Here is an 18,974-nt window from a genome sequence, read left to right as displayed (position 1 = left end):
CCTCTTCCCCCCCTCCCCTCTTCCCCCCCCTCCCCCCCTCAGAAAGATATGTCCCCCCCTCCTCTTCCCCCCTTCCCATTTCCCCCCCACCCCCCCTTCCCCTTCCCCCCCTTCCTTCCCCCTTCCCCCCCTCCTTCTCCCCTTCCCCTTCCCCCCTTCCTTCCCCCCTTCCCCCCCTCCTTCTCCCCCTTCCCCTTCCCCTTCCCCCCTCCTTCACCCCCCTTCCCCCCTCCTTCTCCCGCCTTCCCCCCTTCCCGTTCCCCCTTCCCCCCTTCCCTCCCCCTTCCCCCCTTCCACTTCCCCCCCTCCCCTTCCCCTTCCCCTCCTTCCCCTTCCCCCCTTCCCCTTCCCCCCTTTCCCCCACCCCCTCCCCTTCCCCTTCCCCCCCTTCCTCTTCCCCTTCCCCTTCCCCCCCACCCTCCCGTCCCCTTCCCCAACCCTCCCACCCTTCCCATTCCCCTTCCCCCTTCCCCTCCACCTTTCCCCTTCCCCCCCCTTCCCCCTTCCCCCCATTCCCCTCTTCCCCCCCACTTCCCCTCTTCCCCTTCCCTCCCTTCCCCTTCCCCCCCCTTCCCTTCCCCTTCCCCTCTTCCCCTTCCCCCCCTTCCCTTCCCCTCTTCCCCTCCCCCTTCCCCTCCCCCCCCTCCCTCCCTCCCTCCCTCCATCCCTTCCACTCTTCCCCTCTTCCCCTTCCCCCCCGGGTTGCTGCTGCTGTCGACCGAACTCCATCTAACGCTCCGTGAGATAGTCTCGGAACGGTTGCCACTGCCTGGAGAACCCCTGCACAGACCCTCTCAGGGCAAACTTTATCCTCTCCAACTCGAGAAACCCTTCCATATCATTTATCCAGGCTTCCACACTGGGGGGCTTCGCATCTTTCCACACTAACAAGATCCTTCGCCGGGCTACCAGGGACGCAAAGGCCAGAATGCCGGCCTCTTTCACCTCCTGCACTCCCGGCTCGTCCGCCACTCCAAATAGTGCTAGCCCCCAGCTTGGCTTGACCTGGACTTTCACCACCTTAGATATAGTTCTCGCAACTCCCCTCCAGAACCCATCCAGTGCCGGGCATGACCAAAACATATGGACATGGTTCGCCGGGCTTCCTGAGCACCTCCCGCATCTGTCCTCCACCCCAAATAACTTACTCAGCCTCGCCCCCGTCATATGCGCTCTGTGAACAACCTTAAATTTTATCAGGCTAAGCCTGGCACACGAGGAAGAGGAATTAACCCTACTTAGGGCATCAGCGCACAGACCCTCCTCAATCTCCTCCCCCAGCTCCTCTTCCCATTTACCCTTCAGCTCCTCTACCAAAGCCTCCCCCTCTTCTTTCATCTCCTGGTATATCGCCGACACCTTGCCCTCTCCGACCCATACGCCCGAAATCACCCTGTCTTGAATCCCTTGTGCTGGGAGCAGCGGGAATTCCCGCACCTGCCGCCTCACAAACGCCCTCACTTGCATGTACCTGAAAGCGTTTCCCGGGGGTAGTCTAAACTTCTCCACCAGCGCCCCGAAGCTCGCAAACGTCCCATCGATGAACAGGTCCCCCATTCTTCTAATCCCTGCCCGATGCCAGCTCTGAAACCCCCCATCCATCCTTCCTGGGACAAACCGATGGTTATCCCTGATCGTGGACCACACCGAGACTCCCATCACACCCCTGTGTCGTCTCCACTGGCCCCAGATCTTTAGCGTTGCCGCCACCACCGGACTCGTGGTGTATCTTGACGGCGAGAGCGGCAGCGGTGCCGTCACCAGCGCCCCCAGGCTCGTTCCTTTGCAGGACGCCATCTCCAACCTCTTCCATGCAGCCCCCTCTCCCTCCATCACCCACTTATGGACCATCGCCACATTGGCTGCCCAGTAGTAGCCACCCAGATTCGGCAACGCCAGCCCTCCTCTATCTCTACTACGCTCTAGGAACCCCCTCCTTACCCTCGGGGTCTTACTTGCCCACACAAAACCCATAATGCTCCTGCCTACCTTCTTAAAAAAGGCCTTGGTGATCACAATTGGAAGGCATTGGAATACAAAAAGAAACCTCAGGAGGACCACCATTTTAATCGACTGTACCCTGCCTGCTAGCGAGAGTGGCAACATGTCCCACCGTTTAAAGTCCTCCTCCATCTGCTCCACCAGCTGCGTCAAATTAAGTTTGTGCAGGGCCCCCCAGCTCCTAGCTACCTGGATCCCCACGTATCGGAAGCTCCTTTCCGCCCTCCTCAACGGTAGGTCGTCTATCCCTCTTCCCTGATCCCCCGGATGCACCACAAAGAGCTCACTCTTCCCCACATTGAGCTTGTAGCCCGAGAAGTCCCCAAACTCCTTTAGGATTTGTATGACCTCCACCATCCCCTCCACCGGGTCCGCCACGTACAGCAACAGGTTGTCTGCGTACAGCGACACTCGATGCTCCTCTCCCCCTCGGACCACACCCTCCATTTCCTGGACTCCCTTAGTGCCATGGCCAAAGGTTCAATTGCTAATGCAAACAACAGGGGGGACAGGGGGCACCCCTGCCTCGTCCGTCGATACAGCCGGAAGTAATCCGACCTCCGCCGATTCGTAACCACACTCGCCACCGGGGCTCTATATAGGAGTTTGACCCAGCTAATAAACCCTCCCCCGAACCCAAACCTCCGCAACACTTCCCAGAGATACTCCCACTCCACTCGGTCAAAGGCCTTTTCCGCGTCCATAGCTGCCACTATCTCCGCCTCTCCCTCCACCGATGGCATCATAATCACATTTAGGAGCCTCCGCACATTGGTATTTAGCTGCCTGCCCTTTACAAATCCCGTCTGGTCCTCGTGAATCACCCCCGGGACACAGTCCTCAATCCTCGTAGCCAACACTTTTGCCAGCAACTTAGCATCTACGTTGAGGAGCGAGATCGGCCTATACGACCCGCATTGCAGTGGGTCCTTATCCCGCTTCAGGATCAAAGAGATCGTCGCCTCCGACATTGTCGGGGGCAGGGTCCCCCCTCCCTTGCCTCATTAAAAGTCCTTACCAGCAACGGGGCTAACAGGTCTACATACTTCCTATAGAACTCCACCGGGAAACCATCCGGCCCCGGGGCCTTCCCTGCCTGCATGCTCCCCAGTCCTTGAACCAGCTCCTCCACCCCAATTGGCGCCCCCAAACCAGCCCACCTCCTGCTCCCCCACCCTCGGGAACCTCAGTTGGTCCAAGAATCGTCGCATCCCCTCTTTTCACCCTGGGGGCTGGGACCTATACAGCTCCTCGTAGAAGGCCTTGAATGCCTCATTTACTTTCACCGCACTCCGCACCGTATTCCCCTTCCATCCTTGACTCCACCTATTGCCCTCGCTGCCATCCTCTTACGGAGCTGATGTGCCAGCATCCGGCTTGCCTTCTCCCCATATTCATACATCTCCCGCTGTGCCTTCCTCCACTGTGCCTCTGCCTTCCCTGTGGTCAACAGGTCGAACTCCGTCTGGAGACTTCGCCTCTCCCTGAGTAGTCCCTCATCAGGGGCCTCTGCATATCTCCTGTCTACTCTTAAAATCTCCCCACTAACCTCTCCCTTTCCCTACCCTCTCTCTTCTCCCTATGAGCCCTGACGGAGATTAACTCTCCCCTGACCACCGCTTTCAGTGCCTCCCATACTATTCCCACCTGCACCTCCCCGTTGTCGTTGGCCTCCAGATACCTTTCGATACACCCCCGCACCCTCCCGCACACTTCCTCGTCTGCCAACAGTCCCACATCCAACCGCCACAGCGGGCGTTGGTCCCTCTCCTCCCCCAGCTCTAGTTCCACCCAGTACGGGGCATGGTCCGAAATGGCTATGGCCGAATACTCCGTTCCCTCCACTTTCGGGATCAATGCCCTGCCCAGAACAAAAAAATCTATCCGGGAGTAGGCCTTGTGTACATGGGAGAAAAAAGAACATTCTCTGGCCTGAGGCCTGGCAAATCTCCACGGATCTACTCCCCACTAAACCATAACTCCCCCCTAGTCCATAAACCCCTGAGCACCTTGGCCGCAGCCGGCCTCTTTCTAGATCTGGAGCGATCCAGTGCTGGGTCCAATACCGTGTTAAAATCCCCACCCATTATCAAGCTTCCTACCTCCAAGTCCGGGATACGCCCCAACATCCGTTTCATGAATCCATCATCGTCCCAATTCGGGGCGTATACATTTACCAATACCACCCCCATCCCCTACAACCTACCGCTCACCATCACGTATCGACCTCCATTGTCCGCTACAATGTTCTTGGCCTCAAACAACACCCGCTTCCCCACCAATATTGCCACCCCTCTATTCTTCGCATCCAGCCCTGAATGGAACACCCGTCCTACCCATCCCTTCCTTAACCTGACCTGATCTGCCACCTTCAGATGTGTCTCCTGAAGCATGACCACGCCTGCCTTCAGTCACTTTAAGTGCGCGAACACTCGGGCCCTCTTAACCGGCCCATTTAGGCCCCTCACATTCCATGTGATCAGCCGGATTGAGGGGCTACCCCCCCCTCCTTGCGCTCCTCCATCCCCCCCCTCCCTAACATGGGAAAAAGCCCACGCTTTCCTGAGCCAGCCCCGCCCCCTGTGGCGCAGCTCCTGTTGCGGCCTTATCCCAATTCCCCCATCCCCGAGTCTCACCTCCCTCCAGCACCGACGCCCACATTCCTCACTGTCCCCCCTTCAAAAACTCTTCCCCCATCCCCATCCATCGTCCCACCAGTGAAGCATTCTTTACCCATATTTACAACCCTGTATACAGTCAACATCTCCCCCACAACCACAGTCCCTCAGTTCGAGTCCAGTTTTTCCGTTTGGATTAAGGTTCAAGCCTCTTCTGGCGTTTCGAAATAGTGGTGTCGGTCCTGATACGTGACCCACAGTCGCGCTGGCTGCAGCATTCCGAATCTCACCCTTTTTTTATGCAGCACCGCCTTGGCCCGGTTGAAGCCAGCTCTCCTCTTTGCCACCTCCGCGCTCCAGTCCTGGTAGACTCGGATCACCCAATTCTCCCATCTACTGCTCCGCTCCTTCTTGGCCCATCTCAGGACACTCTCTCTGTCCGCGAAACGATGGAACCTCGCCACTATCGCCCTTGGCGGCTCGCCAGCCTTGGGGATCCTCGCCAGGACCCGGTGAGCCCTTCTAGCTCCAGGGGGCTCGGAGAGGCCTCCGCACCCATCAGCGAATGGAGCATCGTGCTCACATACGCCCCGGCATCAGCCCCCTCCACTCCTTCGGGGAGACCCAGTATCCGGAGATTTTTCCTCCACGACCTGTTCTCCAGGACCTCAAATCTATCGGCCCACTGCTTGTGCAGCGCCTCGTGCGCCTCCATCTTCACCGCCAGGCCCAAGATCTCATCCTCGTTGGTTTTTTCCTTCCCCTCTCGGAGCTCTACCGCCTGGGCCTTCTGGGTCGCCTTCAGCCCCTCGATCGCCAACAGCATTGGCGCCAGCACCTCCTTTTTAAGCTCCTCCACGCAGCACCTGAGAAACTCCTGCTGGTCCAGCCCCCATGCTGCTCGGTCTCCGCCCTCCGCCATCTTGTTTTTTCCCCCTCGTTTCTGCCGCTGCTCCAAAGCCTTTTTTTCCGTCGCTCCACTTCGAGTCCCCTCCATACACGACGGAAGGGGGACCTTACTTCACCTTCCCACACGGGATTTGATCAAAAAATTTCCGTTGGGGCTCCTCCGGAGAGCCCAAATGTCCGTTCTAGCGGGAGCTGCCGAAATGTGCGGCTTAGCTCCGCATCGCCGCAACCAGAAGTCACAGTAACTTCTCAAAAGAGAATTTGATAAATAATTGAACAGGAGAAATATGCCAAACTATTGAGAGAGACCAGGGGAGTGTGGAACTAACTGTATAATCCTTTCAGTGCATGACAACTGGCACAATGTCCTCTTCCTGTGTTGTATGGCTCAATGAGAAGGTGATTGAACCAATGAGAAATTAGAAGATATTTGAATGGCCCTTTGATTTTCAGCTGACTTTCCTGCTGATGTTTTTCTCCCAGTGGGCAACAGGATCATGACGTACTGAGGTGGATTCAACAAACTCACCCGGTTCATCTGGTCCAGGGTTACAAAGCCAGATTCCCAGAAACTCTTCAGGAGTTTTACAATCAGGTCAGAGGCGTTGCCACTGGTAGATTCAAGAACCATCACCACAGCCTGCAAAGCAGAACAATAGAGAGTTAATAAGGTGAAATGAAATGAAATTAAAAATGAAAATCGCTTATTGTCACAAGTAGACTTCAAATGAAGTTACTGTGAAAAGCCCCTAGTCGCCACATTCCGGCGCCTGTTTGGGGAGGCTGGTACGGGAATTGAACCCGCGCTGCTGGCCTGCCTTGGTCTGCTTTCAAAGCCAGCGATTTAGCCCTGTGCTAAACAGCCCCTGTTCATGCCACTCCCCAGCTACATGGGGAGTGGACACAAAGGCACTAGGAGTGAGGTGTTCATGTCTTTTATATTCTTTTGTATGAAAGGTTAAAAATTTAATAAAATATCATTTCCAAAGAGGGAGTGACGCAGAGACACTCAACGACACGGAGTCGAGGGCGAGGTACTGGAACAATACACAGGCACCAGCAGCCAGTGCAGGACAGAAGACAAAATACTGCAGAAATGGAAACAGAAAAGTGCTAGAGATAGCAGATCAGGTAGAATCTGCAGAGACTCAGAATTGATGCGTCAAGTCACTGGGAGTGTGTGTGTGTGACCTGAGGGGGAGTAGAGCTGATTTATGTGCATCCGCTGATCAAAGAATGGAGGCAGGGGATTGGGGTAGTGGTGGAGGGGGCGGTACACACCATCCAGCGAAACAACTGGTGACATACCTCATAGACCAGCTCATGGTGAAAGTGGGGAACCTCCAGGTTCTGCAGGCAGAGCCCCGCTTCAGCTGCGTCTGTAGACAGCAGGTATTCCTTCAGCAACAGGTTCATCTAGTGAAGAGTTTAAAGGGTTACTGCTAGTCCACCTCCTTCTGTTAGTGTACACAGCAGGGCTTCCATTTAAAACGCAGCATGCTCTGACAAAACTAACACTTGCATTTATGTGTCTTTCTTGACCGCAGAGTGTCGTAGACAATGAAATACTGTCTCCAAAGTGCAGTCATTATTGTAATGCAGGGAATACCACAGCCAACTTGTGCACAGCAAGACCCCACAAACAATGTGATAGCGAACAGAACATCTATTTTGTTGATGTTGGTTTTGAGTGATAAATAGCGACTGGGGAAGGCTTTCCTACTTGAAGTTACACTTATATGGAAGGGAAGACAGGACTTTGTGTTTAACACCTCATCCAATAAACAGCATGTCCAACATTGCAGCACTCCCTCAGAGTCAGCCTAGATTTTATGCTCAAGTCCCTAGCATGAGACTTGAACCTACAACCTTCTGACTCAGGTGGAGAGCGTCACCAACTGAACCAGATCCAACAGTTTACTGGGCACAAGTTGGCTGCTGTGTTTGACCGTGTTCCAACAGTAATGTCCTCTAACAGTAACTCATTGACCACAAAGTGCTTTGGGACATCCTTAGCACGTTAAAGACATTATATAAACACAAGTCTTTAATGATTTAAGCAGTTACTGATGAAACAGGTTATTGCTTGAACATTACAAATAACTGCTTTATCTCCAAGTTTCATTTCATTTCATTTCATTTCAAGTTAGCCAATCTGACCCCACAATAGCTCCTATAAAAGAATCATCAAGTCAGTGAAGGGACAATTGTTGCAGTGAGAAAGTCTCAATGGACAATAATTTCAACCCCATAGTAAAGATCTGAAAATGGAGTCAGTAACAATGTCACCCTATTACCATCAGCGATCAACCCACCTCTATTTTGAAAAGGTCCAAATGGTGTCCAAAGCACCTGCCTGCTTCAACCATTAGGCCCCTTTTAACATGGAAATTAAGCCTGTGCGATTTAAATAGCACCCCAGATTTAGGTCAGAACCTGTGCAGAGCACATTCAGGGCCCGCAGGAGCAGATTACATCTGGGCCAATGGCTGACGCAGAGGCCCCCATGATCACACACCTTTCTTATAAGTTACCTGTCTGATTGCCATCCTGAGTCCTTTCTAATGCCTCATTCAGGGAATCTGTGTTGGGATCACCTGTTTAGCACCGCACAATTCACAGTCAAATTTATATTAGATTCAGGGCCTCAAAAGTTGCAAGATGGGGGGCTAGGAGGTAGGTGTGGGGAGCAGCTTCTTTGCAGCTGGAACAGGAAGCTCCGTGAAATCATCTCACACTGCTTTCCCCCCTTCATACTCCTGTGCCCAGCAGCTCACTGCCTCAATCTTCCCACTTCCACTGACAGGACTGTTTGGACACTTTCCCATCTTACCTCCAAAGATTAATGCCGTACCTCTTTGACGAGTTGCTTCACGGGTCTCAGGCCACCTCCGAGCCCCCACACGCTGTCCAGGCGCATGCCTCGCTCCCTGCTCAGCAGTACCGTGGCCTTGTCCAGCGCCACGCTGGTTAGAAACGGGCAGAAGAGGTCAGTAGGGGTGGGGGGTGCACAGTCAATATTCCTAACTTTGGTGCCCACCTCGATTCTCCCACTTTTAGTTTTAAGAGACCTTCACGCTCCACTGGCGTTTAATGAATTATGCAAATGAATACTTCAATCATCTTGCTCCTTTACAGTTCCAACGGATGCCAATAACAAATGTCCACTAATATAAAAACAGACCCTAATAAATGCAACAAGGACTTGTGCAGGAACACTTTTGTTAACCAAAGGGTGGTGAAAATATGCTACTCATTTTGGGGAGACCGTGGTGTATTGGTAATTCAATAGACTACAAACCCAAAGGCCCAGGCTAATCCTCTGGTGACATGGGATCAAATCCCGCCACAGCAGCAGATGGAATTTAAATTTAATTTTAAAAGATCAGGAATATAAAGCTAGCCTCAGTAATGGTGACCATAAAACTATCATCGATTGTTGTAAAAACCCACCTGGTTCATTTAAGGAAGGAAATCTGCCGTCTTTACCTGGTCTGGCCTACATGTGACTCCAGATCCACAGCAATGTGCTTGTCTCCCAACTGCCCTCTGCAATGGCCTAGCAAGCAACTAGGTTCAAAGGCAATTAGGGATGGGCAACAAATTATGATATTTTCAGTGAAGGCCACATTGCATGAAAGAATAAATATATTTGAAAAACACATGGCGCAGTTGAAACAAATAGAACATGAATTTATGGGGAAACAAAGTAAGTACATAAAGGAGAGCTTAATGGGTGTAATGAAGTAAGGTGGGTGGAGCTTCATGTGCAGCATAAACACCAGCACAGAGTGGTTGGGCCAAATGGCCTGTTTCTGTGTTCTATATATTAGTAAATGTATGTAATGCGGCACTCTAAATTTATTAAAAATAAATAAATATGTTTCAATAAGATCACCTCTCATTCATCTAAACTCCAACGGAGTGTAGGCCCAACCTGCCCAACGTTTCCTAATAAGACAATGCCTTCATCTCAGGGATCAGCCTAGTGAACCTTCTCAGAATTGCTTCCAATTCAAGTATATTCCTCCTTGAGAAAGGAAATCAAAACTGTTCACAATACTCCAGGCGCAACCTCACCAATCTCCTGTACAACCCCAGCAAAACTTCCCTATTTTATATTCCTTGCAATAAAGGGCAACATTCCACTTACCTTCCCAGTGACTTACTATACCTACAAGCTAACTATTTCTGATTCATGTACAACTATGCCCGGATCCCACTTTACTACAGCATTCTGTAGTCTGTCCATTTCAATAATATTCTACTTCCCTGTTCTTAAAGTCACAAGTGGACAACCTAATTTTCCCACCTCATATTCCATCTGCCAAACGAGTGGCCACCGAGGTTGTCTCTCTGGCCTCAAAAAGAGGAGTGTAAGAACGGAAGATGGAAGAGGAAGAGGTCTATCTCGGTCATATTTGAGCATGTCACCTCTAACATAACACCAATCTAGCCTCCGAGAATGACAAAAAAACAGACAGGGATCCATCCGATTGTCAACAGAAAATTCTGCAACAAGGTCTTCCGAATAAATGCACCAGCCTGTCAGTGCTTACCGTGCCTGCTCGCAATCAACCTTTCCTTTGTAGCCGTTCAGGAATCCAGCAGGTAAGACACAGTCAGCCATGGCACGGGCTATAAATTGGCCCAGCATCTGCACATAAACACAGCACACTACACATCAACAAGGAAGAAAGGCCAAGTGAATGGGAACATTTTTGAACCAGCATAGATACTCTACCCAGCAAAGCCACATTGCAACAACACAACTCCCCAATTCAGTATTCTGTGTAACTTTGCATCTCATACTTTGTTACCATGTTGAGGGGGTCCTTCTCCCCAACCTAACCCTCTCTCCCTCACAGCCAAGCTGCTTTAGGGCTGCACCCAGTGCTGGTAATGAGCAAACAAATCTGGTTTGGCAATGTTTCTTATCCTCATTAGGCCAGTGAAGCATGCACTCCATCAAGATCTACTTGTCAGGTTTTAGGTTTTAGGCCTACGGATGTTCTTAAGAGTTTGGGGAATGAGGAATGAAAAGATTTTTTTTTTTTAAACGTACCAGGGTAAACCCCCCCCCCCCAACTCATTTACGGGTTGTGGGCATCACTGGTTAGGCCAGCATTTATTACCCATCCCTAGTTGCCCTTCAGAAGGTGGTGGTGAGTTGCCCTCTTGAATCACTGTGGTCCTTCAGGTGTAGGTATACCCACTGTGCTGTTAGGGAAGAAGTTCCAGGATTTTGCCCCAGCGACAGTGAAGGAACGGTGATATATTTCCAAGTAAGGGTGGTGAGTGACTTGGAGGGGGACCTCCAGGTGGTGGAGCTCCCAGGTATCTGCTGTTCTTGTCCTTCTAGATGGCAGTGGGTTTGGAAGGTGCTGTCTAAGTAATCTTGGTGAATTGCTGCAGTACATCTTGTAGATGGTACACATGGCTGCCACTGTTCATCGGTGGTGGAGGGTTTGAATGTTTGTGGAAGGAGGTGCAATCAAGTGGGCTGCTTTGTCCTGGGAGACAGCTTCTCGAGCTTCTTGAGTGTTGTTGGAGCTGCACTCATCCAGGCAAATGGAGAGTATTCCATTCCATTCCTGACTTGTGCCTTGTAGATGGTTGACAGGCTTTGGGAGCTCAGGAGGTGAGTTACTCGTATAAGATTTCCAGCCATTGACCTATCCTGGTATCCACAGTATTAATGTGGCTAGTCCAGTTCAGTTTCTGATCAATGGTAACCCCCAGGATGTTGATTGTGGGGGATTCAGCGATGGTAATGCCATTGAATGTCAAGGGGCGATGGTTAGATCCTCTCTAGTAGGAGATGGTCATTGCCTGAAACTTTTGTGGCGCGAATGTAACTTGCCACTTGTCAGCCCAAGCCTGGGTATTGTCCAGGTCTTGCTGCATTTGGACTTGGACTGCTTCATTATCCGAGGGGTTGCGAATGGTGCTGAACATTGTGCAGTCATCAGCAAACATTCCCACTTCTAACCTTATTTAGAAGGGAGATAATTGATGAAGCAGCTGAAGATGGTTGAGCTGAGGACACTACCCTGAGGAACTTCCAGAGTGATGTCCTGGAGCTGAGATGATTGACCTCCAACCACTACAACCATCTTCCTTTGTGCCAGAGAGTATGACTCCAGTTTATCTCGGGCTCCTTGATGCCATACTCGGTCAAATGCTGCCTTGATGTCAAGGGCAGTCACTCTCACCTCACCTCTGGCATTCAGCACTTTTGTCCATGTTTAAACCAAGGCTGTAATGAGGTCAGGAGCTGAATGACCCTGGCGGAACCCAAACTGAGCATCCATGAGCAGGTTATTGCTGAGCAAGTGCGGCTTGATAGCACTGTTGACTCCTTCCATCACTTTGCTGATGATGGAGAGTAGACTGATAGGGCGGTAATTGGCCAGGTTGGATTTGTCCTGTTTCTTGTGTACAGGATACACCTGGGCAATTTTCCACATTCCCGGGTAGATGCTAGTGCTGTAGCTGTACTGGGACAGTTATCTTGAAAGGAAGAATATGCAGGGTTATGGGCCTTATGATGTGTAGTGTGCAGGTGTTGGGCCTGTCTATAGCCATGTCATGGCAGAAGAATGGCACGAACATATAGCTCATTTGGAGAGCCGGTACAGACACAATGGGTTGAATGGCTTTCCTCTGCTTGGACATCAGCATGAACCCACTGCTACATTGGAACTGCAACACATTTCCTCTAATGGCGGCGATGCAGAGAGGATCAATTATGTGTATGTACCTGAGGAGCCTCGGGCGTGTCAATGACCAGGTCTGGCAAATCGAGGAGCAGCCGGTCAAAGGCCAAAGTCACGTCTTCGACTGACATCCGCTTCCCTGTCAGGTCAGCCAGGAGGCGAGACATCAGCTCCCGGTGGCTGGCCTTGCCCTCCAGAGACATGGTCACAGACAGGAACGGGAGTTTGCTCTTGTTGTTGCCTAGGTTCAGCTGAGCCAGGAGGGTCTGCAAAACAATGTTGTAGAATTCCTTGTGTAAAACCAGCATATCGACAAATTGCTGCATCCATTCCCAGAGTGTCAACACATGCCCACCGTCTCCAACCGCTACTCTCCCCACCCACCTCCATTCTCTCCCAGAGATACTGACTCCTGTCAACAGCATTACTCCCAAGAGAATCAGCACCTCCTCCCACACCTCCTGTCATCTTGTGGAAATTCACCTCATGTCTGAGTGAGACTGTGGAAGAATCGTGGGGAGACAAAATGGATGAATGTCCAGATAACAATAACAACGACGGCAATGTGTATTTATGGTGCTTTAAATTCAGAGAAGCATCCAAAGGTCTTTGACAAAGGTTGACCCTAAACCAGAGGAGCAGATTTTAGGACAGGAGACTTAATTTAGGTTTTAAGAAGTGGCTTAAAGCGGTAAACATATGTATCGACAAGATATGTATCGACAGGCCCCTCGAGCCTGCTCCACCATTCAATAAGATTATGGTTGATATGTTTGTATTTTGAATTCCACATTCTCATGTACCCCCCGATAAACTTTAATTCCCTCATCTAACAAAAATCTATCAACCTCTCCCCACCTCCCTCTAAAAAATAATTAATGCCCCGGCCTCCACCGCCTTCTGAGGCAGAGAGTTCCAAAGCCGCTCAACCCTCAGAAATAATTATCATCTCTGTCCTAAAAGGGCGACCGCCAAGTTTAAAACAGTGCCCCTTAGTTATGGACACACCACAAGAGGAAACATCCTCTCCATCTCCACTTTGCCAAGACCATTCAGGATCTTCTATACTTCAAATTAAGTCACCCCTCACACCTCTAATCTCCAATGGAAACAAGCCCAGTCTGTCCAACCTCTCCTCATAAGACAACCCCGCTCATTCCAGGTATCAGGGGAAGAGAAGAGATTCAGTAAGGGAATTCCAGAGCTTAGGGCCTAGGCAGCTGCTGACAGAGTCATCAAATGTTCCCTAACTTTACTCCTAGAAGGTCTGGCTCTAATTTTCACTGTGTCCCATAGCCCTAGGCTCCCCCAACCAGCAGGAATACTTTATCTCTATCTATCCTATCTGATCCCTTTAAAATCTTGAAGACTTTGATCAAATCGTTCCTTAGCCTTCCAAATTTCAGGAAATAACAAACCCGAATCTCTCTTTCCTCATCTAATCCTTGAAGTCCATGTATCATTCTGTTCAAATCAGTGCTGCATGAACTCAAGTAGGCCAGAATATCTGTCTGAACGTGTGGTGCCCGGAACTGTTCACAGTGACTCCAGGGGTGGGATTCTCCGACCACCCGCCAGGTCGGAGAATCGCCGGGGGGGGCGGCGTGAATCCCGCCCCCGCCGGTTGCCGAATTCTCCGGCACCGGGGATTTGGCGGGAGCGAGAATCGCGTTGCACCGGTCGGAGGCCGTTGCCAGCGGCCTCCCCCTCCCGGCAATTCTCCGGCCCACGACGGCCGAGGGGCCGCCCGTTTTCGGCCAGTCCCGCCGGCGTAAATTACAACAGGTACTTACCGGCGGGACCTGGCTCCGCAGGCGGCCTCCGGGGTCCTCGGGGGGGTGGGGGGGGGCGGGGGGGGGGGGGGGATGGGGGCGCGGGGGGGGGATATGGCCCCGGGAGGTGCCCCCACGGTGGCCTGGCCCGCGATCGGAGCCCACCGATCCGCGGGCGGGCCTGTGCCATGGGGGCACTCTATTCCTCCGCGCTGGCGTCTGTAACAGTCCGCAATGGCCGGCACGGAGATGAACTCCTGCGGATATGAACTCTCCCAGCGCATGCGCTGGGATGATGCCAGCACACGCTGGCGCTCGCGCATGCGCCAACTCGCGCCAGCCAGTGGAGGCCCTTGGGCGCCGGTTGGCGTGACACAAAGCCCCTTCCGCGCCGGCTGGCACGGCGCAAACCACTCCGCCACCGGCCTAGCCCCTGAAGGTGCGGAGGATTCCGCACCTTCGGGGCCGCCCGATGCCGGAGTGGTTCACGCCACTCCTTCGCGCCGGAGTTGCCCGCCCCGCCGGTTCACGGAGAATCCCGCCCCAGGTGTGGTTTAACCAGGCCTTTATAGTACCCGAAGTATGACTTCTACCCTCTAGGCCAACATTAGAGTTTTTGAATTTTTATGCACCTTTTCATGTCATTTTAATGACCTACATACCTCCAAGTCCATTTGGATCTCCAGTATGGGCCGGATTAGCTCAATGGGCTAGACAGCTGGTTTGTAAGGCAGAACATCATGATGTAAGACCATCAGCACGGGTTCAATTCCCGTACCGGCTTACCTGAACAGGCGCCGGAATGTGGCGACTAGGGGCTTTTCACAGTAACTTCATACTTATGACAATAAAAGATTATTATTATTGCTAGTTTTGTTTTACCATTCAGAAAGTACTCTATATTATACATTTGTAGGTCCAAAATGTTTGACCTCACATTTGCCTCCACTGAAATTTATTTGCTACAGTGCGCTTTCTTTTTTGAAAATCTTGCTTTTGGTTGTCACAATTTTAGGTCATCATTTGTTCGGTAAATTGTCATGGTGTGATTGCAGGCTTGGGTCACGACGTGGCTATGTGAAACGAGTTGCTGAAATCTCGCTCGGCCACATACCTTGCCAACGACCATTCCCAATAGGATTCCATTGCCTTTGACTGGAGAATCCTGGTAGAGAGGGGTAAGCGAGGGATGAGGAGCACGTGAGGAAGAACGCACAAGAATGGAAATCTTACTTACAGCAACCTCCTTCGTGTCTCCATGCTGAAAGTATTCTTGGATGATTGGAGTCACCGCTTTTTCAAACTCGTGGTCGTCCAGTTCAGGAACGACTGTTTGGTAAACAGTCTCACCCTACAACAAACCAAACATCAGTCATTGCCCGAGCTCAGACTCACACTTCCACAGCACACCAGCAGGCAAATGAGGAATTTACGTAACTGCAGGAACAGATTTAGCCCCTCGAGTCTGTTCCTGCTTTCATTTAGATCATGGTTACCTGTATCTCAATTCAGTTCTCCCACCGTTACTCCATACCCGTTTATATTCTCAATGGACAAGCTCAATCTTAACCATTTTAATTGACTCAGAATTCATATCCATTCGGATGAGGGAGTCCCAGGTTTTTACTTCCTGATTTCACTCCCAAGTGGTCAGGCTCTAATTTGAAGACTGTGCCCCTCATTCCGTGCAAGATTGTTAAACAGAATAATAAGCCAATAAAAAGAATAACATTTGTGCAGCACTTTTCAACTGAGGCACAGCTGGTATCTGACATGAGCATTACATAATAGAGTTAGAACTGTTGGGTGAAAACACACTGGAAAGACAGGCTTGCAGCCGCAAGCGACAGACTTTTGCGACAGCATGAAGTGGAAAGTTCAATTGCCATTGTAAATAGAAGAAATGCTTCCTTGACAATAAAGACTGAAAGAAATAAAGATGTCACATGTACAAACACGAACACAAGAAAAAATAACAGCTAATAAACTAAATGAAAGCAACTGTGTGAATAGGATACACACGGGGAAGTAATGACGTCATTACGGTACACATATTTGTCCTATGGTATGACGGTAATGAAATACAGAAGATGGGACTCTTCAATCTACTCTTCCCGAGACTTCTGTAAGCAGCAAATATGCTTTCTCCTGGAGTGAGAGATATTTGTACCTATGGACACTGCTCATCAACAGCGCAGGTGAGGAGTTCATTATCTCATATGTCAATGTTATAAAATATCAGCCAGACATTTTCTGTGTTCCCTTGTCGTCAATCTTTAATCAGAGGTCATTTGCCATAACATCCCCTCAGAAAGGCAAATATGAAAGTATATTTTCATAAATCCATATTATGGCATCTGAAATGAATGAATGAGCTTCCACATGGGGCACGCATCCCCCCCCCCCCCCCCCCCCCACCACCATCACCACCTCCTCCAAGGGAAATAGGGGTATATAACAACAGTCTATAAAAATCCAAAGTTCTGGAGTCCTTCACCAGGGGGATCATTTCTCAGACTAGATCACGTTATTGTAACATATTTAAACTGTCTAAATTTGAGACCAAGTCACGAATACCTGTTTATCGTCATCATAGTTAGGATCACGGATGTCAGGCTGCTCCACATCATACACCTGGGCTGCAGCACCCCAGACGCCTTTGCCACCAGCACCTCCTTCAAAACACACACAACATCTGCATCAGGTCAGGCCTCACATTCACTGACCTGAAACCATGTGAATTACATTGAATTATATGAATATACAAAACAGAACCAGGCCATTCGACTCAACCAGTCCATCTCAATGTTCATGCACCATCATACTTCTTCCCCGACTTTGTCATCTTAATAGCCCTTTATTCCTTTTCCCCCCCTCAGATATTTATATTCTTTTTAATATTTTTATTGAAAACCTTTTCATTATAACAAAATAGCATAAAACAGGTGCATCAAGTGACAAAAAAGAACACAGTACGAAGTCTTACAACACCAGGTTAAAGTCCAATAGGTTTGTTTCGATGTCACTAGCTTTCGGAGCGCTGCTCCTTCCTCAGGTGAATGAAGAGGTCTGTTCCAGAAACACATATATAGACAAATTCAAAGATGCCAAACAATGCTAGGAATGCGAGCATTAGCAGGTGATTAAATCTTTACAGATCCAGAGATGGGGTAACCCCAGGTTAAAGAGGTGTGAATTGTCTCAAGCCAGGCCAGTTGGTAGGATTTCGCAGGCCAGATGGTGGGGGATGAATGTAATGTGACATGAATCCCAGGTCCCGGTTGAGGCCGCACTCATGTGTGCGGAACTTGGCTATAAGTTTCTGCTCGGCGATTCTGCGTTGTCGCGGGTCCTGAAGGCCGCCTTGGAGAACGCTTACCCGGAGATCAGAGGCTGAATGCCCTTGACTGCTGAAGTGTTCCCCGACTGGAAGGGAACATTCCTGCCTGGTGATTGTTGCGCGATGTCCGTTCATTCGTTGTCGCAGCGTCTGCATGGTCTCGCCAATGTACCACGCTTCGGGACATCCTTTCCTGCAGCGTATGAGGTAGACAACGTTGGCCGAGTCGCACGAGTATGTACCGCGTACCTGGTGGGTGGTGTTCTCACGTGTAATAGTGGTATCCATGTTGATGATCTGGCACGTCTTGCAGAGATTACCATGACAGGGTTGTGTGGTGTCGTGGTCACTGTTCTGAAGACTGGGTAGTTTGCTGCAAACAATGGTTCGTTTGAGGTTGCGCGGTTGTTTGAAGGCAAGTAGTGGGGGTGTGGGGATGACCTTGGCAAGATGTTCATTGTCATCAATGACGTGTTGAAGGCTGTGAAGAAGATGACGTAGTTTCTCCGCTCCGGGGAAGTACTGGACGACGAAGGGTATTCTGTCGGTTGTGTCCCATGTTTGTCTTCTGAGGCGGTCGGTCCGGTTTTTCGCTGTGGCGCGTTGGAACTGTCGATCGATGAGTCGAGTGCCATATCCCATTCGTACGAGGGCATCTTTCAACGTCTGTAGATGTCTGTTACGCTCCTCCTCGTCTGAGCAGATCCTGTGTATACGGAGCGCTTGTCCATAGGGGATGGCTTCTTTAATGTGTTTAGGGTGGAAGCTGGAGAAGTGGAGCATCATGAGGTTATCCGTGGGTTTGCGGTAAAGCGAAGTGCTGAGGTGACCGTCCTTGATGGAGACGAGTGTGTCCAAGAATGCAACTGATTTTGGAGAGTAGTCCATGGTGAGTCTGATGGTTGGATGGAACTTATTAATGTCATCGTGTAGTCGTTTCAGTGATTCTTCGCCGTCATCTTCATGCACAAGTTTGAACAGGACCTACTCACCGCACAGGACCTTCAACCGATGTTATACACCAGATACATCGATGACATTTTTTTCCTTTGGACTCAAGACTATAGAAGGAGACCGAGACAAGGAAATTATGAAGACAGAAACCCAGTTGTAACCCCAGAAATGCACGGGGCATGATAAATCGATGTTTTCGATGTGACTCTCAATACCATTATGCTTTCAACTGTCCAACTCGTTATGATAGAGTGTTTGAAGCGACTCATGACACAGAAGAGTCAGAAGAGGAAAAATATAGTAACCAGAAAGAAGGCATTGTCCTGTTGACAAGCAGTTTTACGCCGGTAATGAGGGTGTTGGTTGCAGAATCCTTCAACTGTGCTGTATTGGACAGTGGCTGCACATCTACTGTGTGTGGAATTGACTCTTTGAATGCTGAAAATCGTAACACGGTTAAGGAATTTGAAAGTTCCACAAGTTTCAGGTTTGGGGATGATAATACTCTGAAGTCGCTGAAAAGAGGGCTGATCCCTTGCAATATTGCCGGAGTGAATCATTTAATTAGCACAGGTGTTGTATCAAGTGAGATACCTTTGCTTCTGAGCAGACCGTCGATGAAGAAAGCACACATGAAACTGAATATGGAACAGGATAAGGC

General features: G+C 50.4%; 1 protein-coding gene across 2 annotated transcripts in view; it reads right to left on the bottom strand.

Annotated features, from left to right (window-relative positions):
* Window positions 1-18,974, bottom strand: part of LOC140426745 (programmed cell death protein 4-like) — a 67,673-nt gene that overhangs the window by 23,205 nt on the left and 25,494 nt on the right. The window contains exons 3-9 of one of the 2 annotated variants that reach the window (XM_072511879.1): window positions 16,597-16,694; window positions 15,257-15,370; window positions 12,292-12,513; window positions 10,088-10,185; window positions 8,383-8,494; window positions 6,837-6,944; window positions 6,058-6,168 (exon numbers count right to left, since the gene is read on the bottom strand). In XM_072511879.1, the coding sequence (XP_072367980.1) occupies window positions 6,058-6,168; window positions 6,837-6,944; window positions 8,383-8,494; window positions 10,088-10,185; window positions 12,292-12,513; window positions 15,257-15,370; window positions 16,597-16,694 (863 nt within the window). The remainder of the gene's footprint in view (window positions 1-6,057; window positions 6,169-6,836; window positions 6,945-8,382; window positions 8,495-10,087; window positions 10,186-12,291; window positions 12,514-15,256; window positions 15,371-16,596; window positions 16,695-18,974) is intronic. The other variant, XM_072511880.1, reaches the window with a different exon arrangement.

This window comes from Scyliorhinus torazame, chromosome 7 (assembly GCF_047496885.1).
Source record: "Scyliorhinus torazame isolate Kashiwa2021f chromosome 7, sScyTor2.1, whole genome shotgun sequence".
NCBI lineage: Eukaryota > Metazoa > Chordata > Chondrichthyes > Carcharhiniformes > Scyliorhinidae > Scyliorhinus > Scyliorhinus torazame.
This window is presented reverse-complemented; position numbering and strand designations above follow the sequence as displayed.